This window comes from Tiliqua scincoides, chromosome 2, assembly GCF_035046505.1.
Source record: "Tiliqua scincoides isolate rTilSci1 chromosome 2, rTilSci1.hap2, whole genome shotgun sequence".
NCBI classification, from domain to species: domain Eukaryota; kingdom Metazoa; phylum Chordata; class Lepidosauria; order Squamata; family Scincidae; genus Tiliqua; species Tiliqua scincoides.
In genome coordinates, this window is record NC_089822.1 from 255799419 (window position 1) to 255824046 (window position 24628).

At 47.9% G+C, this 24628-nt stretch overlaps 1 protein-coding gene across 1 annotated transcript in view; it reads right to left on the reverse strand.

Annotated features, from left to right (window-relative positions):
• The window catches only part of LOC136641548 (zinc finger protein 91-like), a 543065-nt gene that overhangs the window by 514527 nt on the left and 3910 nt on the right, over positions 1-24628 (reverse strand). Inside the window, exons 4-5 of the mRNA XM_066617431.1 lie at positions 22086-23094; positions 21881-22012 (exon numbers count right to left, since the gene is read on the reverse strand). Coding sequence (XP_066473528.1) covers positions 21881-22012; positions 22086-23094 — 1141 coding nt within the window. The remainder of the gene's footprint in view (positions 1-21880; positions 22013-22085; positions 23095-24628) is intronic.

The following is a 24628-nucleotide window of genomic DNA, read 5'->3' on the forward strand; positions in this document are numbered from 1 at the left end:
TTCTCTCAATCTCCTCTTTAAGCAAAAGGGAATTTCTCTGCATTACGCTGTCTTGTTATCCAGCCTACAATCCTAAAGTTCCAGTAAGGGCAGTGTAATAATTCCCCTAAACAAAACAGCCCTTTTGGTAACAAGGAAGGGGGTTAGGATTTGGGCAGATGTTTGCTGCCAAACCACCCCTTTCCCAGTTGCAGTCCACCCACCTCCCTGCCCCCATTGCCACATCATTCCACCACCTCCCTCCCTTTCTGTCCACCCTCTGCTTCCCTCCCACCCCATGTACTAACATACTGCTGCTGGTGTGTGTCCCCAATCCACAGGCACGAGGAGCTGTTCTTTCATTAGTTGTCGCAGTGACCAGGCCTCATGTGCCATCATATTGCCTTTTGAGACAACCAGAAAGCACCTTATGCCACCAGAATGTTCCTGTGGCCTATGGAGTCTTTTTTTGGTAAGCCACCTCGAGTGCCCATCTGGAGACTGCAAGGCAGGAGGAAAATAGCTACATAGATACATAAAAATATGTAATGAAAACAAAATATCATACAGGCATCCTAATGTTATTATACTTTTATTTCTACTTGATTCTTGCACAATGTGAAGGAAAGAGAGGTGTGCTGCAATAGTCTCTGGGGATGAGTACACTCACATAGGAGGTATTTGGGTTTACAAACAGCAAAACACAGTCATAATTAGAAGGAATGTCCTCAAAATTAGATGTCCTCTTGGGTGGCACCTTTAGGTTTAATAATTAGATGCTCCTTTGTATTGAGATCAGGTGTCAAGATAATGATGTAGCATTTGGGCATGAAGATGCAACCCAGCAAGCCCAGAGTGGAGGCCAAGATGGAGAAGACCTGCACGGCCACCATGTACTTCCCCTTCGTGCTCAGGTAGGTGGGCACAAAGGACACCCACACACTGCAGAAGACCAGCATGCTGAAGGTGATCAACTTGGCTTCATTGAAAGCTCCAGGCAGCTTCCAGGCCAGGAAGGCCACAGTGAAGGAGACGGCAGCCAGAAAGCCCATGTAGCCAAGGGCAACGTAAAACATGGTGACACTCCCTTCGTTACACTGCAGTATGATGTAGCCAAGCTGGGAGTGCATGTCAGAGTCTGGGAATGGGGGAGAGGTTCCCAGCCTGACAGCGCAGATGCCCACCTGAACAAAGGAAGAAGAAAAGACAATGGAGTTTGCCAAACTCTTCCCCAGATATTTCCTCATCTTGCTCCCTGGCCTGGTGGCCATGAATGCCACCACCACGGTGACCGTTTTGGCCAACACAGAAGAGACAGCAACCGAAAAGATGATGCTGAAGACAGTTTGTCGGAGAAGGCAGGTTACATTCCGGGGCTGACCAATGAATAGGAAGGAGGCAAAGAAGGAAAGCAGGAGGGAGACCAGGAGTATGTAGGTGAGGTCACGATTGTTGGCTTTGACTACTGGAGTGTCACGGAACTTAATGAAGATTCCCAAAACACAAGCAGTGGTAAGGGAGAAGAACAGAGCAAAGGAAACAAGGATGATCCCCAAAGGCTCTTCATAAGATAAGAAGCTGAGGATGCTGGGGATACACTGAACTTGGTCCTTGTTTGGATGCTGATCATCGGGACAGCTGGTGCAATGCTCTGCATCTGAAAAGCACAAGAGTGGCTTGAGCATTACTAATGCCTATCCTAAATCCACAAAAAATCTGTAATCTACAATGTTCTATGTAGGATATCTTTGACAGCAAGAGCATATGTGCTGCGTTAGCCAGACAGGCAGTACTGGCCCTTTCAGGAGATGGGTTGAAGTGAGACACCACCCATCCTGTGACTTCTATCCATTTCACAGTTCTACTTGACCACCTGAGTACCTCCTCTCTTTCTCTTTCCCTTCTTCGTGTGTCCTCCCCCAGATTCAGTTGCACCTGCCATCTGAAGCAAGTGTCTAGGAATTATGGTTCCTGCTTATGCTGCCTGTGCTACAGCACACCCATTAAATGCTGTGGATCAGCCCGTTAGGTGCACATGGGAACAGTGTCCACTGCTCAACTCAACTCAACAAACCTTTATTAGGCATAGAACAAACATCTCTACCATTAGGATTGGGCTTTTACCTTCCTGGGTGGAGACTGTCCTTCCCTTGCACGGGTCACAATCATAGCAGCAAACCGGCTCTCCTTCTTTGATCACCTTGATGCTTCCTGGCTGACAGCTTTTTGTACATCTGGAACGAGGCAGGATCTAAGCAGAAGGAGATAGAACCTCAGCCAAGAGGTTTGGTGTATGGAAATCAGTCATGCAGGTAGAAAGGACCCAATGGGAGCAATAGTCTCAGACCTGGTTTTCTCAGACTGGTTCTGCTTCCTCCTTGCCCAGAAACTAGTCCATTCCTGCCCATCCTTCCCCATTCTGCCCACCCCAAGTCACTTTTCACCTCTGTTGCTGGCTTACCTTCATTGTGAAGGTAGCTGGTCCTCTGCCACTTCAGTACTGCCCCCTGGAATTGAGAACATTTCCCTCTTTAGAGTCCTTTCGGTGGGGTCTTAAAACCTTTATATTCGGAGAAACATTTTTATGCTGACACTGGGAGGCATGGCACTTTTTATGTATTTTAATCGGGATCCAAGTTTTATTGTGTTTTATTGTTTATAAATGTCTTATTATTTATTTATGTATACATTTTGTAAGCTGCCTTGAGTGCCCTTTCTTGGGATTGAAAGGTGGGAAATAAATAAATAAATAAATAAATAAATAAATAAATAAATAAATAAAATCGAAACATCAAATTAAAAAAAAAACCTAGAGATTTGTGTTCGAGATTTTTTTCCTCGTGTTTACCTAATACTTCTTCCTGGATAAGTTTTGCATAGGCTTGTATCCTTGATTGGATGTGAACTACATATTGTCTTTCAGGTTGTACTTGGAAAAGATGATGGTCTATTGATAGATGCCCCTTGGCAAATTTCTCAGTTGGCCTTCTGCTGAGTTTGATGTTTCGTCTGGACCAAGGTCCATGGAAACAGACAGCACCCGAGTGCTCCTGCTGAAGAGGAGTTAATTGATGAAGGAGAAGTGCCGGAGCTCTGCTTCTTCTTGACTGCATTCCAGTCAGCCACCTTTGGGCCTGGCCCAGTTCTGGACCCCCTTTCTGATGCAATTGTGTGTATGCTGTACTTCTCCCATGGTCTCCCTCTTGCTTGCCTAATTGGTCCCAATATCCTTTTCCTTGTTTGCTCACTCTTCTCCAAGTATCTAAGTTCCTCCCCTGCCCACCCTACTGGGGCCCTAGGGTACACCTCCTAGAAGCAATTGACCACAAGGGAAGGGAGGAAGGACGATGGGTTGGAGTATTTCTCATTCTCTCCTAATCCCGGTGGCCAAGTGGGGTTGCTCCAAGGGCAGTGTCATTGGTTTGCCTCTGCAGTTGTGTCATGTTGCGCTTGCTTCTCTTGATTTTGTTTACTCCATATCACGTAAGTTATGAGCAGCCCAATACTAACCTGTGCTGGAATGGGTAGGCCCGTATCCAGCGCAGGGTTGGGGCTGCCTGTGGCTCAGACCGGGGCAAGGGAAAGTGTTATGTATGTGAGTATTATCACCTGTGGGAAAAGCAACAGGTTATATGTGATTGGCTGTCCAATCAAGAGGGATGTAGGCTTGTTGGAGTTGTATATATATCTGGGGTATTTGTGTATGTGGGTGTGTGATTTTAACCCATTTGGAGTATGAATAAACTATGATGGAACTTTTAATCAAGTCTACTGATGCGTGAGACCCACTATATAACACTGGCGACGAAGGTGGGATTCAGTCTGAGCAACTGGAATTATTACGAGAGATAACGATGGCCTTTCAAGGACAGATGGAGGTATTTGACCCTGCATTCCCTGAACTGTGGGACAATTATGCAGAACATTTGGAATTTTTTTTTAGAAGCAAGAGGAATTACTGAGGCTGCTTTGAAAAGGGCAACTCTGCTAAGTGTTTGTGGGGCTGCCACATTTGAAACTGCCCAAAGTTTGGTGGCACCAAATGAATTAAGGACTACTTCCTATAGAGACATTATGACTCTTTTAAAAAGTCATTTTTCACCTCTACCCTCTCGGATTGCACGGCGTCATGCCTTCTACAAAAGAAATCAGGCAGCTGGGGAGCCCATCCCTGTGTTCGTAGCTGCTCTTCGTCAGTTGGCACGGAGGTGTGAGTTCCATAATTTGGAGGAGTCACTCCTTGATAAATTTTGTTGTGGGGTAAGAGATATAAAACTACAGCAGAAGTTATTTGCAAAGGAGGAATTGACCTTCCAAGGAGCTCTCAAAGAAGCTTTGTCCTTCGAAAAAGCTGAGGGCATTACAGAACAATTACGTCCCTCCCTTAAGCCAGCTGTAAATCATTGTGAGGAGGCTGTTTCTGAAGGTGCCGATAGGGGAGAGGTGTTACAAATTCATCGAGAAGGACTGAGACGGAGTAACCATCATAGAGTACCAGCTTCCCGACTAAGGGTCCGGCAAGATTCTGAGACGCCTAGTCAGGGGTTTTGTGCAAGCTGTGGGGAAGCACATGAACGTCAGAACTGTCGTTATAGGAATTTTAAATGTAAAAATTGTTTAAAGTGGGGACATTTAGCGCGAGTTTGCCGCAGTAAGCCAGCAGGGGGGAATTCCCCTGGTAGTAGGTGGCAGTAGTAGAGAAATCCATCAAGGGTCCATCCTTCAGGAGGAGCTTTATACTACTTCCATTTATCCTGTACAGAGTATTAAGTTGACCACTAGAGAAAAATTACATGTGAAGATTCATGGGTCCCCGTGTAAAATGGAGGTAGATTCAGGGTCCGCACTTTCCATCATCTCTATGGATACCCTTAAGCGCCTTTGCCCCCAAAATGGTCCCCGGTTGGAATCTGCAGGGTTATTGCTTACTGATTTTCAAGGAAATCATGTCCCTGTTCGGGGTGTGGGCAAATTTAGAGTCCGTTATAAAGAATTTGATGGGCTTTTGGATTTGGTTGTTGTGGAAGGACGCCGTACTAGCCTGCTGGGATTGGTCTGGTTTGGCCCATTGGGTATTCAGGTAACTGGGGTTCAGAGTATGGGCCAACAGGATCTAGAGGCAGTTTGTAAAGAGTTTGCCCAGGTCTTTGAGGAAACTCTTGGTTGTTATACAGGTCCCCCAGTGTCTTTACAGTTAAACCCAGCTATGTTGCCCATACGTATGAAGGCACGGCGAGTTCCATTCGCACTAAAGTCCAAGATAGAGGAAGAACTAGACCGTCTGGTTGAGCAGGGAGTTTTGGAACCCGTGTCTCATGCACGATGGGAGACACCTATTGTCACCCCCCTTAAACCAAATGGGGATGTAAGGATTTGTGCAGATTACAAATGTACTATTAATAAGGCCCTGCAGCAGCATGCATATCCAGTCCCATTTGTTAGCCATCTCTTGACCTCTCTTGCAGGTTCTAAGGTTTTTGGGAAATTGGATTTAGCTCAAGCTTATCAGCAGTTGCCTGTTGATGAGGATACGGCAGAAGCCCAGACCATTGTGACGCACCGGGGTGCATTTAAAGTTAAGCGCCTTCAATTTGGGGTTTCTGTGGCACCAGAAATTTTCCAAAATTTCATGAATACACTTCTGAAGGGAATACCTGGGGTTATTCCTTTTTTTGATGATGTATTGATAGCGGCGTCATCAGATAGTGAATTTATTGGTCGTCTGCGGGAAGTTCTCCGTCGTTTTCATTCAGTGGGATTAAGGGTTAAAAGAGAGAAGTGTATTTTGGGGACATCAAAGGTGGAGTTTTTGGGGTACCTTATTGATGCAAATGGGGTACACCCTGCTCCTGAGAAGGTGCGGGCTATTGTGAATGCTCCACCTCCTACATCTAAGCAGGAACTACAGGCTTTTTTAGGACTTTTAAATTTTTACCATTCTTTTCTGCCTCATAAGGCGGCAGTGGCAGAGCCACTCCATCGCCTTTTGGATAGAGGGGCTCCATGGGTTTGGGGTCAATGTCAGGAGGTTGTCTTTCAAGAAGTGAAGAGACTACTTACTTCTACTTCCTTATTGGCTCATTTTGATGAGTCACTGCCTGTGGTTTTGGCATGTGATGCTTCCCCTTATGGTATTGGTGCAGTTCTTAGTCATAAACTGCAGGATGGCCGAGAGGCGCCTGTAGCTTATTATTCACGGACCTTATCCCCAACTGAGCGAAATTATGCTCAAATAGATAAAGAAGCCTTAGCAATAGTGGCAGGGGTTAAAAAATTCCATGATTATTTGTATGTCGTTGTTTTTCCATTATAACAGATCATAAGCCCCTGTTGGGCCTTTTTGCCCCTGATAAGCAAACACAACAGATTTTGTCCCCTCGCATATTGCGGTGGTCTATTTTTTTTGTCAGCTTATCAGTATTCTTTGTATTATCGACCAGGGAAGGCTATTGGACATGCAGATGCTCTTAGTCGTCTGCCATTGCCTGTTTCCGGAACAGATCCGGCTCCAGCATATGGTATTATGCTTCTAGAATCCCTCCCAGAACCACCATTACATGCTTCTGTTGTAGCTTCGTTTTCTGCTAAAGATCGTATTCTTTCCCATGTTCTTAACTGGGTTTGGAGGGGGTGGCCAGGAGGCCATATAGATGCAGAGTTTAAAGCATATGTTACTCGCCAGACTGAGCTTTCAGCCCATAAGGGTTGTCTTCTTTGGGGTAGTCGAGTGGTTATCCCCCCAAAATTAAGAAATCGAGTTCTGGAGGCTTTACATGAAAATCACCCGGGTATTGTGCGAATGAAGGCATTGGCAAGGAGTTATGTTTGGTGGCCAGGAATAGATGCTGCCATAGAAGAATGGGTAAATCGTTGTAGAACATGCCAGGAGTCCTGGCCAGAAGCCCCGAGAGCACCACTGCAGCAGTGGGAGACCACTTGCACTCCTTGGTCCCGGGTACATATAGATTTTGCAGGGCCATTTCAAGGCCAGAATTTCTTTTTATTAGTTGATTCATATACTAAGTGGCTGGAAGTTATACCAGTCACAGTTATGACTTCTCGGGCAGTTGTTAGGGCCCTTCGTAGGATTTTTGCTACCCATGGACTACCAGACACTATTGTATCAGATAATGCTACACAGTTCATGTCTGCAGAGTTTAAAGAGTTTATAGGCAGGTATTTGATTCACCATGTGACATCAGCCCCTTTCCATCCATCCACGAATGGCCAGGTAGAGAGGATGGTGAGGACTACTAAGGAATCTCTGTCTTGTATTATCCAGGGTGATTGGGATCATTGGCTGGCAGCATTTCTTTTTAGCCAGCGAGTGACCCCTTGTACTACTACAGGTCATAGTCCAGCTGAACTTTTAATGGGACGGCGTTTGACAACCCGTTTGGACAGATTGCATCCTGATAGAACGACTGATAAGCTGCCAACTGCGGAGACACAAGAGCCAGTACGCAGCTTCAGTCCTGATGATTCAGTTTATATCAGGAATTATGCAAATGGCCCGGCATGGATTCCAGCGACTGTTTCTCGTGCTACGGGTCCAGTTTCATACGAGGTGGCCATCCCAGATGGGAGGATTTATCGTCGTCATCTGGATCAGATGTCGACGAGTGTCTGATTCAGTGCCAGTGACATTGTCCCCTGTCCCCAGGGATCAACAACAAGATGTGCCCAGTGCAGGTGCCAGTCAGGACGTTACATCTCAGGAATTGGAGCCTTCTCCAGTTCTACCTGGACCCACTGATGTTAGGGCACCTTTTGAGAGTCCTCCTACAGTGACATTATCGGCTCCAGAGAATACTCAAGAGCTGACAAGGGAGACTGAGGCTTCAGTCCCAGTGTTGCATCGCTCTGTACGAGAGCGTACACGACCTAGATATTTGGAGGACTATGTGTGTTGATTCTAAACAACCCTTGGGGGGAAGGGGTGTTATGTATGTGAGTATTATCACCTGTGGGAAAAGCAACAGGTTATATGTGATTGGCTGTCCAATCAAGAGGGATGTAGGCTTGTTGGAGTTGTATATATATCTGGGGTATTTGTGTATGTGGGTGTGTGATTTTAACTCATTTGGAGTATGAATAAACTATGATGGAACTTTTAATCAAGTCTACTGATGCGCGAGACCCACTATATAACAGAAAGTCATTCCCCATACCCTGGGTAATGCTGCAGCAGCCCCAATGGGGCTAATACAATGGGCCAAGCATCCTGGCGCTGTGCTGTCTAGGAGCGGGGAATGGCCTGCCCATGGGCCCTCCCCTGTTATGTGAAAATCCCCTTTTGCCTTTTAGCTGTGATTTTCTATATATCTGGTTACAATATCGTGCAAGCTAAACAGTTCTCCCAGCATACAGGCCACATTTCCAGGACTCTGATCAAGCCACAAGCTCATGGTTACGCAACCTCCACCCCCATAGTCACACATTATTCGAGGAAGTCTTGTATCTTAATCACTGTTTAAGCATCTCCTACATTACTGTAACTGCCTTGTGTTGCTGGTTAATTGTATTGTTTCCACTCAGTCTTTGTTAAGTTCCCACTTCTAGGAAGCCAGCCATTGACCCCATTGAATTTTGTTGATAAATATATACATATTCCAACCACCCAGCCTTGTGTTAGCAATCAAACTACCATCCAGCTCAGTCTATCTCCCAACCCCTTATAAGAGAGGACTTCCTCTCACATCTCTCTCTCTCCAAGGCCCAACACATTTGTGTTGTGTCAGATGGTCCTCTCCACAGGAACCCCCCCCCTCCAACTGGCTCTACAAGAACAGGAAACTATCTTGCACCTGGAACTCCTTCCCTTCCTCGTTCAGATAAACTCCCTCCATGGAAGTATTGTAGAAGCGGGAGTTTCTCAGGAAAGGGTGGAGCTGCATTTAAGAAACAGAAAATGGTATTAACTGTTTTAGCCCTGCCCAGTGAAAAGCAGCACATGTGTGATCAGACACAAAGGCATTTTTTGCAAGATCATCCTGACAGGCACAATGTATTCTGCTGGCACCCACCCTCCATTTTCAGATAAGCAGAAATGTCTGGTTTCAGTACCTGCAAGACAGTCTGGCAACTTGGAGAGGTGGATGAATGGAGCCAGGGACAGCTCTCCTACCATGATGAGTTCCCATTTACTGACAGGGCATTTCGGTAGTGGCTGATCCTAGTGGCAGTTCTGCACAGCCTGCTTCAGTCATGGAGGAACCACAGAGGAATCCTCCATTGATGAAGAGAGACCCGCTTCAACTAAACACAGTGGGTCGCAGGAGAAGGTCAACAGCAAACTACACAGGATAGTAAATGCATCTGTGTGCATGTAGAAGCTCAAATTTTCCCTCGTACCTTAAATGCAGCCAAGATCTGCATGGACCCACACCATGGAATTGCATCTGGGGAATAGGATATTGCGAGCACCACCAATCCCCCCCCGGGACTAATTCATCCATTCTCCTGCCCCTCCCCCACTCCATTTTGTCCCTTCGCATTCCTGTTCTGCCCTCCTCCACCGCTTTCACCTCTCCCACTGACCTACCTGCTCGAGTGAGTGGTGGGAGAAATGCCAGAGCAGGTGGGAAGGTGAGGGCTTCCTGCCAGAGCTCCTGGCAGTGCGGTTAAGTGGCGCACTCTCAGAGTGCCTTTCACAACTGGCACTGACTGCTTTATGGCATACTGCCAGGTTTGGATCCCAAATCATGTACAACACAGCGATGCATTCACTGTCAGGTCTAGTGAAGTGCTAAATGGGCACAAACCGGTGACCGAAAACCTAGAATACTTGGTGACATTCCAGTTCTTCCCAACGACACTGTTACTCGGCTTCAGATTAAGAACAAAGGGGGACCTCTGCTGGGTTCTCACTAACTACAAACTACACTGGATTTCACTGCAACATGACATTTAAGGACATTTCAGAGACTGGATGTGGAATTGCACAATGGATGGTCAGAGCAAGAATCTACGGGGGAACAGAAATACCTGTCAGGGCTGAGTCACTGCATGTTCCAGCCTGCCGGCACCCAGTATCTGCCTCCGATTCAGTGATCTGGATGCGAATGCAGCATGGAGGGCCTGTGCCACAGCCTGGATAGTCCTGTAAATACTGTAATTGTCCTGAGAAAGAACACTTTCTTTCACATCCTGGGACAAGATCACCCTTGTCTCTTTCTCCACGCATCTGATGAAGCCTTTCACAGACAATGCAGGCTTGGAAAAAAAACAGTGAAATGCTTGTTCCCCAAAGAGATTAATGGCATGAAACAGTGATTCAAAATTGTCATATTCTGTATGTTTGTGTCTGTGGATGGAGAAAGACAAAGAACCGTGGATGTACTGGGCACCAGTCAGATGGGGAAGTAACCTCATGCTGAGGTCCTGCAAAGACACTGCAATCCAAACTTTCCCTGCCTTAGAGTCTTCAAATACTTTCATCAATGTTGTTAGAGTCATAAAGACAGAAAGGTCCAAATGATAAAGAACTACTTGGACTTGATCCTGCCCCAGAAATCCTTTTACGATCACTGCCGGTTTTTCGACATCCAGCCCTTTAATTCTTTCTGACATGGCAACACAAAGACCCCTCTTTCCGATCGCATCTGTGAAGGTGCTGATTAACCTTTCTCCATCATCATCGTCTGAAGCCAGGAGACTGATCCACGTCCACCTGAAATGCTGGAGTAGTTTGGCAATCCCCAGGAAAGAGGGTTCTTGCTTGGGCACCATCCAAAAGGAAAAAGGAAAACAACTTTTATCTTGCAGAGGCTGATTCATAAAACCATAATTGACCTAGCAAAGAAGCGAAAAAAAGATTATTTTTTTGTTTGTTTTATTTATAGAGCATAATGAAGCTTTTGTTGGGTGAAATATTACTGCTCTGTTTCAAGAATGCCCATCTTTTGGATTGGTGAAATGCCCAATGTCGCGAACGTGCCGTAGAGCATTTTTGCACCAACACAACTGCACATCAGCCAGTGCAAGGGACTTGCACTGGCCTCCCTGCGCTATCATGGGCCCCGTGGAGGGTGAGTTTGTGTCGGCTGAGCTCAGCCAACATCGGGGACTGGGGGGCCTGGGGAAGGCAGGGAGGAGGTGGGTGGGAGGCATTTTGTGGCGGGGGAGGACAGGCAGCAGGCCTTCCCAGAGGTGGGCAGGCAGGTAGAGGGAGGCAGGGCCAGGATCCCAGGCTGCTTGGATTTGCGCCATTGATTGAGGTGGCGTAGATCCAAATAGCCCCATTGGGGCTGCTGTGGCTTTACCCAGGGTAAGGGGAAACGATTCCCCTTGCCCCAGACTGAGCCACTTTCAGCCCCAAACCTGCCTTGGATGCAGTGCGGCCTGCTGGCCTGTCTGCTCCAGGGCAGGTTACGATTGCACTGAACGTATTATTTACGTTATTTATTAAGTGACATCAAGTATTATTGTGGGCTTTTTCCTCTGTTGACTCTAAAAGCACTTTGAAAAGTAAAGGGGTCTCAGAAGCAGACAATGCCACTGGACCAAGCTTGAACTTTAATAGATACTACAGTTGTAAAGATGAGAGCCACCAGTGGGAGACAAAGTTATGAGTCCCTATTGGCTGAGAGGACCATTTTGCTCCTGTGCTAAGAATCTGCGGAAGGTGACAGGTTTCTTTGCTCATCTTGCTGCTCTGCCTTCTTTTTTGGCCTTCTTCTCCCTCTACCCAGGAACAGATAGCCGTGCTGGCCTTTCAGCAAGTACTACTCATCCCTGCAAACTAAATATTGTGAGACCTCAATCTGCACCTTTCCTGTCCCCAATAAATCACTACTGAAATATTTCAGAAATTGTTCAGATAGATAGATAGATAGATAGATAGATAGATAGATAGATAGATAGATAGATAGATAGATAGATAGATAGATAGATAGATAGAGCACTATCAATATACATGTTATATGTACATGTACAGACATCGAGTATGAAAGATAGGTACTGCCCCAAGAAGATTCCAGGTTTTGTTTTGTTTTTGTTTTTTTGGCTGTTGATTGCTGGTATGTATATATATATAATTTATTTTCCTGTTTTCTGTTTTCCTTTTTAGTCGATTTACTTTTTATATTCACTACATCATTGGCATCCTTCAGTCTTGGAAGACTCTGGTATCGTGCTCTGAAAAGTGGTTCTGGAACAGCGTCTAGTGTGGCTGAAAAGGCCAATTCAGGAGTAACAATCCCTTCCACACTGGGAGCAAGTGTAGTCTGTCCCTGGTCTGTCTCCCTGGCTATGGACCTTTGCCTCTTTGCCTCAGTCTGTTGGCCAAGTGACTCTTCAAACTGGAAGAAGCCATACTGCACAGCCTGCCTCCAAGCGGGACGCTCAGAGGCTAAGGTTTCCCATCTGTTGAGGTCCACTCCTAAGGCCTTCAGATCCCTCTTGCAGATGTTCTTGTATCGCAGCTGTGGTCTACCTGTAGGGTGCTTTCCCTGCACAAGTTCTCCATAGAGGAGATCATTTGGGATCCAGCCATTGCCCATTCTCACAACATGACCAAGCCAACTCAGGCACCTCTACTTCAGCAGTGCATACGTGCTAGGGATTCCAGCTCGTTCCAGGACTGTGTTGCTTGGGGCTTTGTCCTGCCAGGTGATACTGAGGATGCGTTGGAGGCAGCGCATGTGGACTGTACACAGCCAAGAACTGTATACTGTATGCTCTGTATACACGAACTGTATACAGCCGCGAACTGCCTCAGGGCTATTCACTAACAAAGGGCAGAAAACAGACAAACTTCTTTCCAGCTGTCTTCAAACATATTCTCTGTCTCCAGGTTTCATTTTAGGTATCCTATACTTGACCACTCAAGAGAGCCTATGAAGTGCAATGAGATGTAATGTGAACCACCCACCCCAATTTCATACCTGTGGAATTTTGTAGATGCCCAACAAACTTGAAACATGATGGGAGCTTGTAGAGTCAGTCCCTTCCAGAACCACCACCAGCTTATTCCTCTTTCCACAGTTATAGTTCAGAACACTCTTTTGCCCAGTAGTCAGCATGTCTGTCACGGCCTCGTAAGTCAGTCTTGCATTGAAATAGCTCTCATAGATGTTGTAGCCCAGAGAGATGTTCGGCAGGAGCCTGGGATTCTGGTTGATCTCTTGAATGGCAAAGAAGAAAGGCAGGAGGTGCCAGAACACCTTGCTTTTAAAACTGCAAGAAAAATATGTCTCACATTCTGACCTCTAATTCAGAAAACACATGTCAGATTCCTGCTTCTTTTACAAAAAGATGCATTGTAGACAACAGGCATGTCTGGATTTTACTCTACTCTGGAGTATGATGCACAATAGGCGATCCCATCATTGTGCTGCGTACATGTGCAACTGAGGAAGAGATACCTGGCTGCAAGTGGAATGGGGCAGGTGTTCATTCCAATGCAGAGTAGGGTGAGGAGCACAACCTTCAATGACCAAAATCATTTCAAAAAGAAACATGAAAAGGCCCTGGAAATGGTGGGGCACTGCAGCCAGGGAGAGGGGTGAACTTTTGTGGTGCTTGCTACTGAATAGGGGGGAGGCACGGACAAATGTTCATGTGCTGAAATGAAGCAGCCAGCTTACAAACTAGAACAAAAATATACTAAATCCAGAATATTAACAGTACAATCACCTCCTTTTACCTTGACAAGTTATAAGTTATGAAGGGTATAAATGCAGGAGTAACTGTCTTTCTACAAGGACCCACACGATACAGCCCAAGAAGAGACTCAGGGACAAAGAGGAAACATTATGTACATTTCTACTGTCAAATTGTAAGACTACCTTGCATGTAAGAGCTGTTCCAGGAAACACAACACTAATATAATATCCTAGTTCCACAGATTGTTCCCCAAAGACCCACAGATCGACCCATCTATCTATCTATCTATCTATCTATCTATCTATCTATCTATCTATCTATCTATCTATCTATCTATCTATCTATCTATCTATCTATCTATCACCGGGTAGATGAGACTCATCAGCCTGGGAAGGCAGCTCATCTGAGAGAAGGAAAACTCTGATCCCAAACCTCCACTGCCTTGTGGCTACATACAGTTATGGAAAAGGCTTCAGGAGTCAACCTCGAGGCAAAATCCGGAGCCGGAGTCCCTGAGGCAGTTCATGGCTGAACACAGTCACGTTCTGGCAACTCCTGCGATGCCGCTGGAACCAACCGTATTGGCCTCTGCCTTTCCATTGGACCATTTCAGCAACGTGGAGAGGGGGGATTTGCTGCATGGGTAACAGCCTATCCTCCATACCTACTTTACCCAGGCTTCGTGCACTGGAGAGGACACTCTGTTCCAGAACCACCATTCAGAGCGTGACACCATAGTCTTCCGAGACTGAAGGATGCCAACTGTCAACTGTCATCTATCTATCTATCTATCTATCTATCTATCTATCTATCTATCTATCTATCTATCTATCTATCTATCTATCACATGTTTCTTCTGCCCTTCCTCCAAGGGGTTCAGGGTGGTGTACATGGCTCCTTCCCTACTTTTGTCCTCACAACAACCCTGAGAGGCAGGTTTGACTGAGAGAGAGAGAGAGAGAGAGAGAGAGAGAGAGAGAGGCTCAAGGTCATCCAGGATGCTTTGTTGCTGAGCAGGGAACTGACCCTGGATCCTCCAGATCTAATTCCCAAACCACTACACCAGTGGTTCTCGAACCTTTCCGGCTCGCGCCTCCCCTGATCCTTGCAGCCATTGGCCACGGCTCCCCATTACAACACCTCACCTCAGTTACCCCCAAAATGGGGATGAAGGTGTTATAATTATACACTAGAAACAAGGCTGCCAGCACTCTAAGGCTGCAATCCTAACCACTCTTACCTGAGAGTAAGCCCCATTGAACAAAATTGGACTTACTTCTGAGTAGACCTGGTTAGGATTGTGCCCTGAGTTTGTTAGCAGCACACCTGGAGGGTTTTGGAAAGGGGAGGGGGAGAGAAGTGATGAATTTGCTGGGGGAGGGGAAGACTTTGTTTTGTGTGTATCTACTAATTGCAAACTGATGCAAAATGAGACCTAGAGACTGTTTGGCTGGAATCCTAACCCCACTTTCCTGGGAATAAGTCCCATTGAACACAATAGGACTTACTTCTGAGTAGACCTAGCTAGGATTGTGCCTTTTGTCTTACAATAGCAGCCAACAGAGTACACCCCCCCCCCCCCAAAAAAAAAAAAAGGAGGCAGGAGGAAAAAGGGGAATGGCTAAAAAGGAATGGGGATTTTAAGTTTTAATCAATTTTTGGAGACAAAGCCATCAAGAATGGTTTTTTTCCTCTTTTTTGGAGGGGGAGGAAAAAGAGAAAGGTGAGGATCCTGGGTTAAGCTGACACAGACCCCACGCCTATGTAGGTCGACTCAGAAGTAAACCCCATTTGAGTCAATGGGGCTTACTCCCAGGAAAGTGTGGAAAGGATTGCAGCCACACCCAGCAAGATTACAACTCACCCCAAATAGATGGGGGCTGCTCACACACACACACCCAAAATGTAGATGGCACCCCTGTTCCCCCAGGCAAGATGGAGGGATGCAGGCTTGGGCATTTGGACACCCCCCCCCCCACTAGGAGCAGGCTGGCTCCTTCCTTCCCAAGCAGCCTTGACCAATTCCAGGATGCCCAGGGCGAGGGGCACACTGGGAAATGTAGTCCTTGGGGCGAGGTTGCACATGGAGAGAGCTCCATGCTGAGATGCAGCACCTCTGCCTGCCTGCCCAGCCAGCCTTCTCTCCCACCTCCCCCCAGCATGTTTCACAGCCCTCCCAGCCTCACGCTGCCCCACGAACCTCCTTCACAGCTGCAGAAAAGCAGCAAGTCAGCAGGCAGCACATGCAGCAGAGCAGCCTCACCTCTGTCCCGGAGATGCCTGGCAACACCCCTGGAGGTAAGCCACACCTCACTAGGGAGGCGGGATGCACAGATTGAATACCAGATTCAGTATCCAGAAGACAGGCATGATACTCTCTCCATCCATATTTTTGGCACTGGAAATTTTAGGGGCGAAACAGCTCTTGCCCTCCTTAAGGCCAGAGAAATGAGCCAAAGAAATTGAATATGGAGAGAGAGCTCAGGGCCTAGATGTCCAGAATTTGGTTTTCTATAAAACAGCACCTTCAGATAATGCTTAGAAGAAGCTTCAATTTTCAGCACACCCAGTGCAAACAGAAAGAAAAATCAGGGTTCCTAAGTTCCCCAGCACATGCAACCCCCAATGCTCATTCCTTAAACCACTTCAAAGGGACATTGATAGTGGTGATGCAATGGCTATAGATAAACGGCACTCCTTTAGCACCCTCTCCAATCCCAATATGCAAAGTGCAGAATAGGAGGGCTTCACTGGCAACAGAGAGGAAAGAACCATCTTCCTCAATCCGTGTGTGCTCTTGCAGTTGAAAAGCACAGAGTCTTGGGCACAGAGCACTGCCATATGCTAGAGGAACCTTACAGTCCTACAAGACCTTCTTCTTCTTCAGCCTGAACCTGTCAGGGCATGATATAACTGCTCCTGCTTCCCCACAAAATCATTCCTTTGGAGCCTAAGAAGGCGAAAAGAAGGATGTAACTCCCATCACTACATAATTACTTACTCTGTAAATCTGTTCAGTGGAGGTTCAGAGAAAACATACAGGTTAAATAGACTAATGGTCGTTGATACGATCCCACCCATCTAGTAGTCTCCTGACTTGTAATAATCAAATGGGAATTTTAGATCATTTATCACACTGACTGGGCATTCTGTCTTCTGCATCCCCCAAGGGACATGGGGCAGGAGCATCAGTGTTAGTAAGAGAAGCGGCATCATTCTGGGGATGGCTGACACAGGTACACTCTCACACACAACCTTTATTAATATAAATGGAGCCCAGCCAGAGCTTCACATCTGAAGGGGCAGAAGTTATACTTTACACACCCTAGACACCCCATCCCCCCATAATCTCAACTAGACTCTCAGTGGGACAGGAAGTAATTACGCACCAGTTGTTTTTTTTCAGGTGCAGCACCAGAAGTTCTCTCACCTGTTGCTCTCAATTCTGATGTTTCTTTTGTGGGCTTCCAAGGTGATCTTTGGAAGAATCCATTGAGGAGCAGAATCATTTTTGATAATTACCAAGGATAGAGTCACTCTTCTCCATCCTCAACTCTCTGTCCGGCTCCATGCGCAGATATACAGCTGAAGATAACATGTTTGTGAGATCGGGCCTACTTCTCTCTTGTGTTTCATTGACACCAAAAGAGCTAACAAGGGGAATGATAAATATTAATACATTTCTCTTTCAAGGCTCAAGGGGGACCAACCTTCACTCTAGGCTTAGCACCCCAGTTCTAACCAGCGCTGGTGCAGTGGGCCTGCACAGCCTAAGCTGTATCCAGTGCTGGGATTGAGCAGGCCAGAGGTCTCCTCTGAGTAAGGGAACATTTGTTCCTTTACACCATGTTGAGCCCCAGTCTGCTCAACGGGGCTGCTCAAATAAGCACCGAGAAGCACCATATAGGGCTTTCAGGCCCGAGAAGGGGGAATAGGATGTAGTGGAGGCCAGCATCCCCAACTGCACCCCCGCTGGGCATGAACAGCCCATGTTCCACCCTCCCTTGCCCCCTGCACCATTTACTTGCTCCAAAGGGTGGTGCTCCTGGATTCAGAGCTGGAGGGATGGTGCATGCCTTCCCACCAGTGCAGCCTATTCCCAGTTGGTTCATGTGTTGTGGGCTGGTCTACCTTAGCATTATCAGGGATGCTGGCTGGTGGCCCTTAAGGCCTGAATTAAAGAGTCCGTCCTAAAGGCTTTCCGGTTTGAGATGAGCTCAGTAATTTGACTGGCTTGACACCCTTTCCGTGGGCTGATAGAGAAAAGCAGGGCTTGTCATGAATCAATCACTGCTAGGAGCCAGGGTGTTAATGCCCAACGGGCCAAGTGAACAGTTTCATCTACTTCCTTCACTATAGGTGAGAGGAGATCTCTAGTCAGGGTCCATGGGAGGATGGATTGTGTAACATGAATTGTGTAAACAATAAAGTGGTCCAGATTAGACGAAACCACAATCTTGACTTGTGTAACTTGTAGTGGGTGCTTGAGCAAAAACTACAATCTTATAGTCCCTGTCGTCTCTAGGGGTGTGGGCCTCACAGGGTGATGCACTCGGGGGTGAGGCCGGAACCAAGCTCTCCTCAGTGCACGTGCGCCAAGGAGAGCAAACTCCGTTCCCAGCTGGCGACTGAAGGGGATGCACAGGCGGAAGTGGAGGGGCATGGCCTGCCACACGGCCTCGAGGAGCTTACCTGAGCACGAGCACTCGAGCCAGCCCCTGGGGAGCAGGTGGAAGACCAGGATTTTAGTGGTCATGTACCTTTCCCCTCCTCTCTTGGAGCTTCGCTGGTGACTCGGTGAAGCCCCATGGATGAGTGGCAGCACATGCAGCAAGCCGTTCATTGGCTCCTGCAGCCACATCCCTGCTTGTACCTGAATGGGTTATTTGAGCCCCCCCTTCATTGCGGGAGCAGAGGAAGTGAGGCCTGCCATGCAGCCTCTGGAGCTTGCAGGAGCACAAAGCACTTGCGCTGGCCCTGGAGAGCAGGGAGATGACCAGCCTTTAATGGCTTTGTGCTTTGTCCCCCCCAACTCATGACTTCACTGGCACCCTGCAAGGCCTTTTTTTCAGTGGAGGGCAAGCAGTAGCAGGCAAAGTTGACTTTTAGGCAATTGGGGCAATTTCGCCCAACTGGGCCCTGCACATGGTGGGGGCCTCGTGCTGCCCTTCCTCCCACCCTGAGTCACTTCAGAAGCAGGTCCCCCCCTCCACTGCACCCAATTGGTCCAAATTTGGTCACTTCAGAAGCAGGTCCCGCCCACTGCTGCTTCCATTTGGCCCTAAATTGGTGCCATGCAACTGGCAGCATGCGCACCTCTCTCTTTCCACGCCCACCCTCTCCCCGTCTTGCTCTGGAGCAAGTTGCTGTGGATAAGGTGGCAATGGGCAGGAGTCGGGGGGCTCCGCGGACTGGGCACGCACTGTACCACTAAAGGTAGAGGAGTCCGATCCACTGCACAGAAGAGATGTTTTTTCTTGGTCTGACTCCGTTCAAGCTAAGAGTGTAAAAAAATTAGTAGAGAGGCCCTGCAAGAGTATTTCCAGGTGGACCCCGCAGCTGCTAATGCCAGACCTGGTGGCAGGCACAGTTACAGCACACTCTTATGCATGTCCACTCAAAAGTAAGTTCCGTTGGGTTCAATGGGGCTTGCTCCCAGGAAAGTGTGTATAGGATTGTAGAATAGGCCACTTATCACAGGCCTACAAAACTGAGGGTCAGAAAAGTTTTTCCCAAACTTTATGGTGGTTTGATATGAATTTGGGGTGCCGCTTCCAAAAATGGCATCTGTTTTGCCCTATCACATCTAGTTTTAGAGACACAGCATAGTTTCAGTAGTGAATGGTTCAATCAGCTTCCTCAGGAGGAAGCCATGGTGTAGGCTTCCTAATGAGGAAGCTGCTTGAACCATTCACTTACTGGGGCAAGCTGATGTCAGCGACATGACAAGGGACCATGCGGAATCAAGGTCAGTTTGCAGAGCCGGTTTACTTGCGTTACGTGTTTCACACTCATGGAGACTTGTTACAGCACAGACCTTTTACACCGAGCCTCGCCGGGTCTTTCCAGCAGGTACTGCTCTCACTCCCCCCCTCCCCACTTTGCATGGGACTCTCGCCCAGTACAGGTACGTAGTTGGCCTGTCCAGGTAAGTGCTGCTCTTGCCTCTTGAAAGGGCACTGGGGTCCGTTTGGATGCCCTCAAAGAAACCTTTGTCGGGACTTGTTCTCTCTCTTCCCTGAGTTGGGGGAAGGAGCAGTCCCCCCCTACTGGCTCCGGTATCCACTTGTCCCCAGTCCCGATGGGTGTGGGTTTCTGCTGTTAACCTCGACAGGTCCCGATCCTGGGAGCTCCCTGGCTTGGTTCTCTCCCTCCAAGGCCGGGCCCCTAGGACCCCTTCCAGGTCTGTTAATGGTTGGGGAAGGATGGAGCCTAAGCCCCGTGTGGTCGCCCCCTTGATGCTGCAGCCGCCTGGGGAGAAGCGACCTTTCCCCTCTGCAACCAGGCTCCTCATGAGCCATCTTGCCTCTTACCTGCACCCCACTGCTTCTGGTCTTTTCCCCCAGGCCAGGATCTCACAGAAGCTTGGCCCAGTAGCGGACCAACTGTGCGGCTCAGCTGGCATCTTTGGCCATGTGCCACCTCCGTGGCCAGCTCCTCCCCCATCCCAGCTGGCTGGGAAGGCGAGCGGCTCAGTGAGTGATCCCCCCAGCACTCCATCCTTGCCCCGTTTCCTATTTGGGGGCTGGCCAGGCTGCTGCTCGTGCTGCCGCAGAGTGCAGGCAGCCTCCTTCCTGCACCTCCACCAGGGTCACCCCAGGTCACCTGCGGGGTTGTCTCACCCCCCCCCCCCGGATTTGACCCAACACGAACGGCCACTGCAAATGAGATGGAATGTGCTGATCCCTGGAGAAGGCAAAAAATGCATCCCCTTAAAATCACAGTTAAAAAACTGCTTTTCTTACTGTTGTAGAGAGACAGCCATGCAAGCGATTACAGGAACAACCTCATTATCCACAGATTTTTCACCCATGGAAAAATTCACGAATTTTTCTATCTCAACACAATGAGAAGGCCCTTTAAACTAAAGGAAAATAGTCCTTTAACAATAGCCTTGTTAATGCGAGAGAGGGCAGCCTGCTGACAATCCATCAATCATTCTCTCTCCAGGCAGTTAGAGCAGCTTCACTCAAAGGCAAACGACCCCTCCCTTCCCCCTGAGCATGTTAAAGAAAGGTAATCACTTTGCTCTGGGTGAATGGAGGGGTCTCTGGCTTGGAGTGAAACCTTTCTAAGCACCTGGAGAGAGACTGGTTGACTGATTGTCTGCTGAATGACTCGGTCTTACATCACGAAAGTCAGCAGGGCTGGACTTTGTTTTTGAAATGGATTTGCATTAATGCAATTTTTGCCATCCATGTGTTCGGTAATGGAACCCCCAAGAATAATGAGACTCAACCTGTATTACTTTTCCTGATCAGGATGGGAAACTAAGCTGGTAGTAGAGTGAGGGCCCAATCCTACCCAGTTTTACAGTGCCAGGGCAGCCCTGCCAATGGGGCGTACACTGCATCCTGTGGCGGGGAGGCAGTCACAGAGGTCTCTTCAAGGTAAGGGAACATTTGTTCCTGTACCTCGGGGCTGCATTGCGGTGGCATCACTGCTGGAACTTGGGTAGCATTTGGCCCTGAATCCTCAATTTAAAGGAATTGAATGGAAGGTGTTCCATTAATGCTGAAAGCCCTTTTGATCCCAATGCACAGAAGTAAATACAGGTGCAAAATGCATACAATATTTTGGTTTCAATGGAGCAGGAAGTGTCCATTGCTGAAGCCTGTAATCAGGTCTGTTACATGGAGGGCTTGGGCATCATAGTGATGGGTGTGGACCCAACTAGGACAATGACTGAGTAAAGCCCAGTACAGAGATTCTAGCAAGGAAGAACAGGACAATTTGGACAAACTTTATTCTTCCAAAAACAAGAAGAATCCAGACAGGTCATCTGCATTTCACACAAACGCTGCAGAAACGGCAGGAATTTTTCTAATATTATTATTTGATGCAAAGAAGGGATTCAGATTTGTTGCAAGACTGAGCAGAAAACTAATTTTAACACTCCTAAGCTGTACAAGGCTTCTCTCTTGAGTGGGTTCCCTGGTGGCTAATAAGAAGACCACTCTAACTGAAGGTTTTTTCACACTCCTGGTACTTATAGGGTTTCTCCCTTGTGTGGGTTCTCAAATGGAGTATAAAGCTGTAGCTGTTATTGAAGCTCTTTTCACACTCCTGACACTTATAGGGTTTCTCCCCTATGTGGGTTCTCTGGTGGCACTTAAGTGTCCCAATCTCTTTGAAGGTCTTTCCACACTCCTGGCACTTATAGGGTTTCACCCCTGTGTGGGTTCTCTGATGGATTATAAGATGACTACTGTGATTGAAGATCTTTCTGCACTCCTGGCACTCACAGGGTTTCTCCTGTGTGGGTTCTTTGGTGGCACTTAAGTGTTCCACTCTCTTTGAAGGTCTTTCCACACTCATGACACTTATAGGGTTTCTCCCCTGTGTGGGTTCTCTGGTGGCACTTAAGTTTCCCACTCTCTTTGAAGGTCTTTCCACACTCCTGGCACTTATAGGGTTTCTCCCCTGTGTGGGTTCTCTGATGGATTGTAAGATGACTACTGCGACTGAAGATCTTTCCACACTCTTGGCACTTATAGGGTTTCTCCCCTGTGTGGGTTCTCTGGTGGCACTTAAGTGCCCCACTCTCATTGAAGGTCTTCCCACACTCCTGGCACTTGTAGGGTTTCTCCCCAGTGCGGGTCCTCTGATGAATTATAAGATTATCACTCTTACTGAAGGTCTTTCCACAGTCCTGGCACTTGTAGGGTTTCTCCCCAGTATGAGTTCTCTGGTGGCACTGAAGTGCACTACTCCGACTGAAGGTCTTTCCACACTCCTGGCACTTATAGGGTTTCTCCCCTGTGTGGGTTCTCAGATGGAGTATAAGGCTGTAGCTGTTATTGAAGCTCTTTTCACACTCCTGACACTTATAGGGTTTCTCCCCTATGTGGGTTCTTTGGTGGCGCTTAAGTGTCCCAGTCTCTTTGAAGGTCTTTCCACACTCCTGACACTTATAGGGTTTTTCCCCTGTGTGGGTTCTCTGGTGGCGCTTAAGTGTCCCACTCTCACTGAAGGTCTTTCCACACTCCTGGCACTTATAGGGTTTCTCCCCTGTGTGGGTTCTCAGATGGAGTATAAGGCTGTAGCTGTTACTGAAGCTCTTTCCACACTCCTGACACTTATAGGGTTTCTCCCCTATGTGGGTTTTCTGGTGGCGCTTAAGTGCCCCACTCTCTTTGAAGGTCTTTCCACACTCCTGGCACTTACAGGGTTTCTCCCCTGTGTGGATTCTCTGATGAATTATAAGACTATTCCTCCGATTGAAGGTCTTTCTGCACTCCTGGCACTTATAGGGTTTCTTTCTTCCAATCTGGTCCCAAATTGATGCTGTTGAAAAAAGAAATGAAATGACATAAGACAGTAAGGAAGAGATGGCAGCTTATTAGGGGCATGTGATGTTCATGACTCCTGGTGACCCTGAGTCCGGGGGAGCAGGGTGTCTAACGGAGATCTGTAAAATGTGGCCGCACCCTCCCGAGGTCCCCACCCCATTACTGTGATATGGATACAAACCAGGCAGCAGATGCTCAAAGCCAGCCTAATTTTGTCAGTAACTTTGCATTCATGTCCATTCTTTTCGATGGCCAGGTGTCTGTTACGTCATAGAGCCCACCACCTGTCTTCACAGGAATGGGTTCGCTTTCCTTCCCCAGGTACAAGGGCCCTTTGGGGCAGCTTGGGCCAGGGCAGAAGAGAGGAATCCTGGGAAGGGAGTGACTGGTGCAAGCACGGAGGCTGGAAAGCAGGGAGAGAAGGATGTAGGAAAATTCATCTCTGTAGACCTCTCTTAGGCCTCTGAAGGCTTTGGTGTCCCTCCCATGCCGCCCCTAAAGACTTACAAGAGCAGACACCCACTCCCAAGCGGGGAAAAGGATTCACTTTCCTCAATTCATTTCTCCTCCTTGACTGAACATCTTTCTGGAAACCCAGGACTGTGCTACCGTTGGCAACCCTGGAGCTAAATCCCTGGATCTGGGGACATTTCTGCCTCCTGCCTAAGAGGGGAGTGGAGGTTTGGAAAGACCCTCCAAGCTCCCTTTGCTCCTATCTCCTTAACTAACTCTGCTGAGCTCACTCCTTGCTCTGTGGGGTAAACTGGGGTGCTGAGCAAGAGGAAAGAAGTGCCTGTCTTGAAGCGCAAGAGTCAGGTAACAACTCCTGCTGTCAACCAACATATCATTCTTCAATATTTGTATTTACCTCCAAGGAGCCCCCCCCACCCCCGCCAAAGCATATCCTTGGATGTATGCTGACTATTTTGCTGGCAAGTGTCCAAGGAGCGGGTCTGAGCCAGGGTAGGGGATAGGGTTCCTGCATGCACTGCTGGTGAAGAGATCCACCCCTCCTGCCCTGCTCCCCACCCTAATTCACCCTAATTCCCCATCCAAGGCCACGGGGAAGACTATCAAACCAGGCAGCAGCATCCTCACAAGTGGATGGAGAGGGATGACCTAAAGGCACAGCAAGCAGGTAGCAGGAGCTCAACATGGGAGAAATCCGCCCTCCAACATAGGCCAGGGGTTGATTGACACTAGGCTGGTGCTGCATCTTACCAGGGGTGTGGTAGCGAACTCTGGAGGCCAGTTGCTTCATCCCAGTAGACTTCATCAAGGATTTTGGGCATGAAGTTGGTGAGGCCAGCTATGGTTTTCAAATGCTCTTATGTGTCTCTATTCCAAGTCAGGAAGCTCCCAGGACATGGGAACTTTTGTACACTGGGTCCAATGTGCTGTGTAAGCAAGGTGTGGGCGTGCATGAAATGTGTTTCTTCCAAATGTTTGGCCTGATTGATAGAGAGGGGTCATGGGGTGGGTGGGCGACTGCTCTGACATTTAAAAGAGTGGCCTTCCTCTAGATCCCT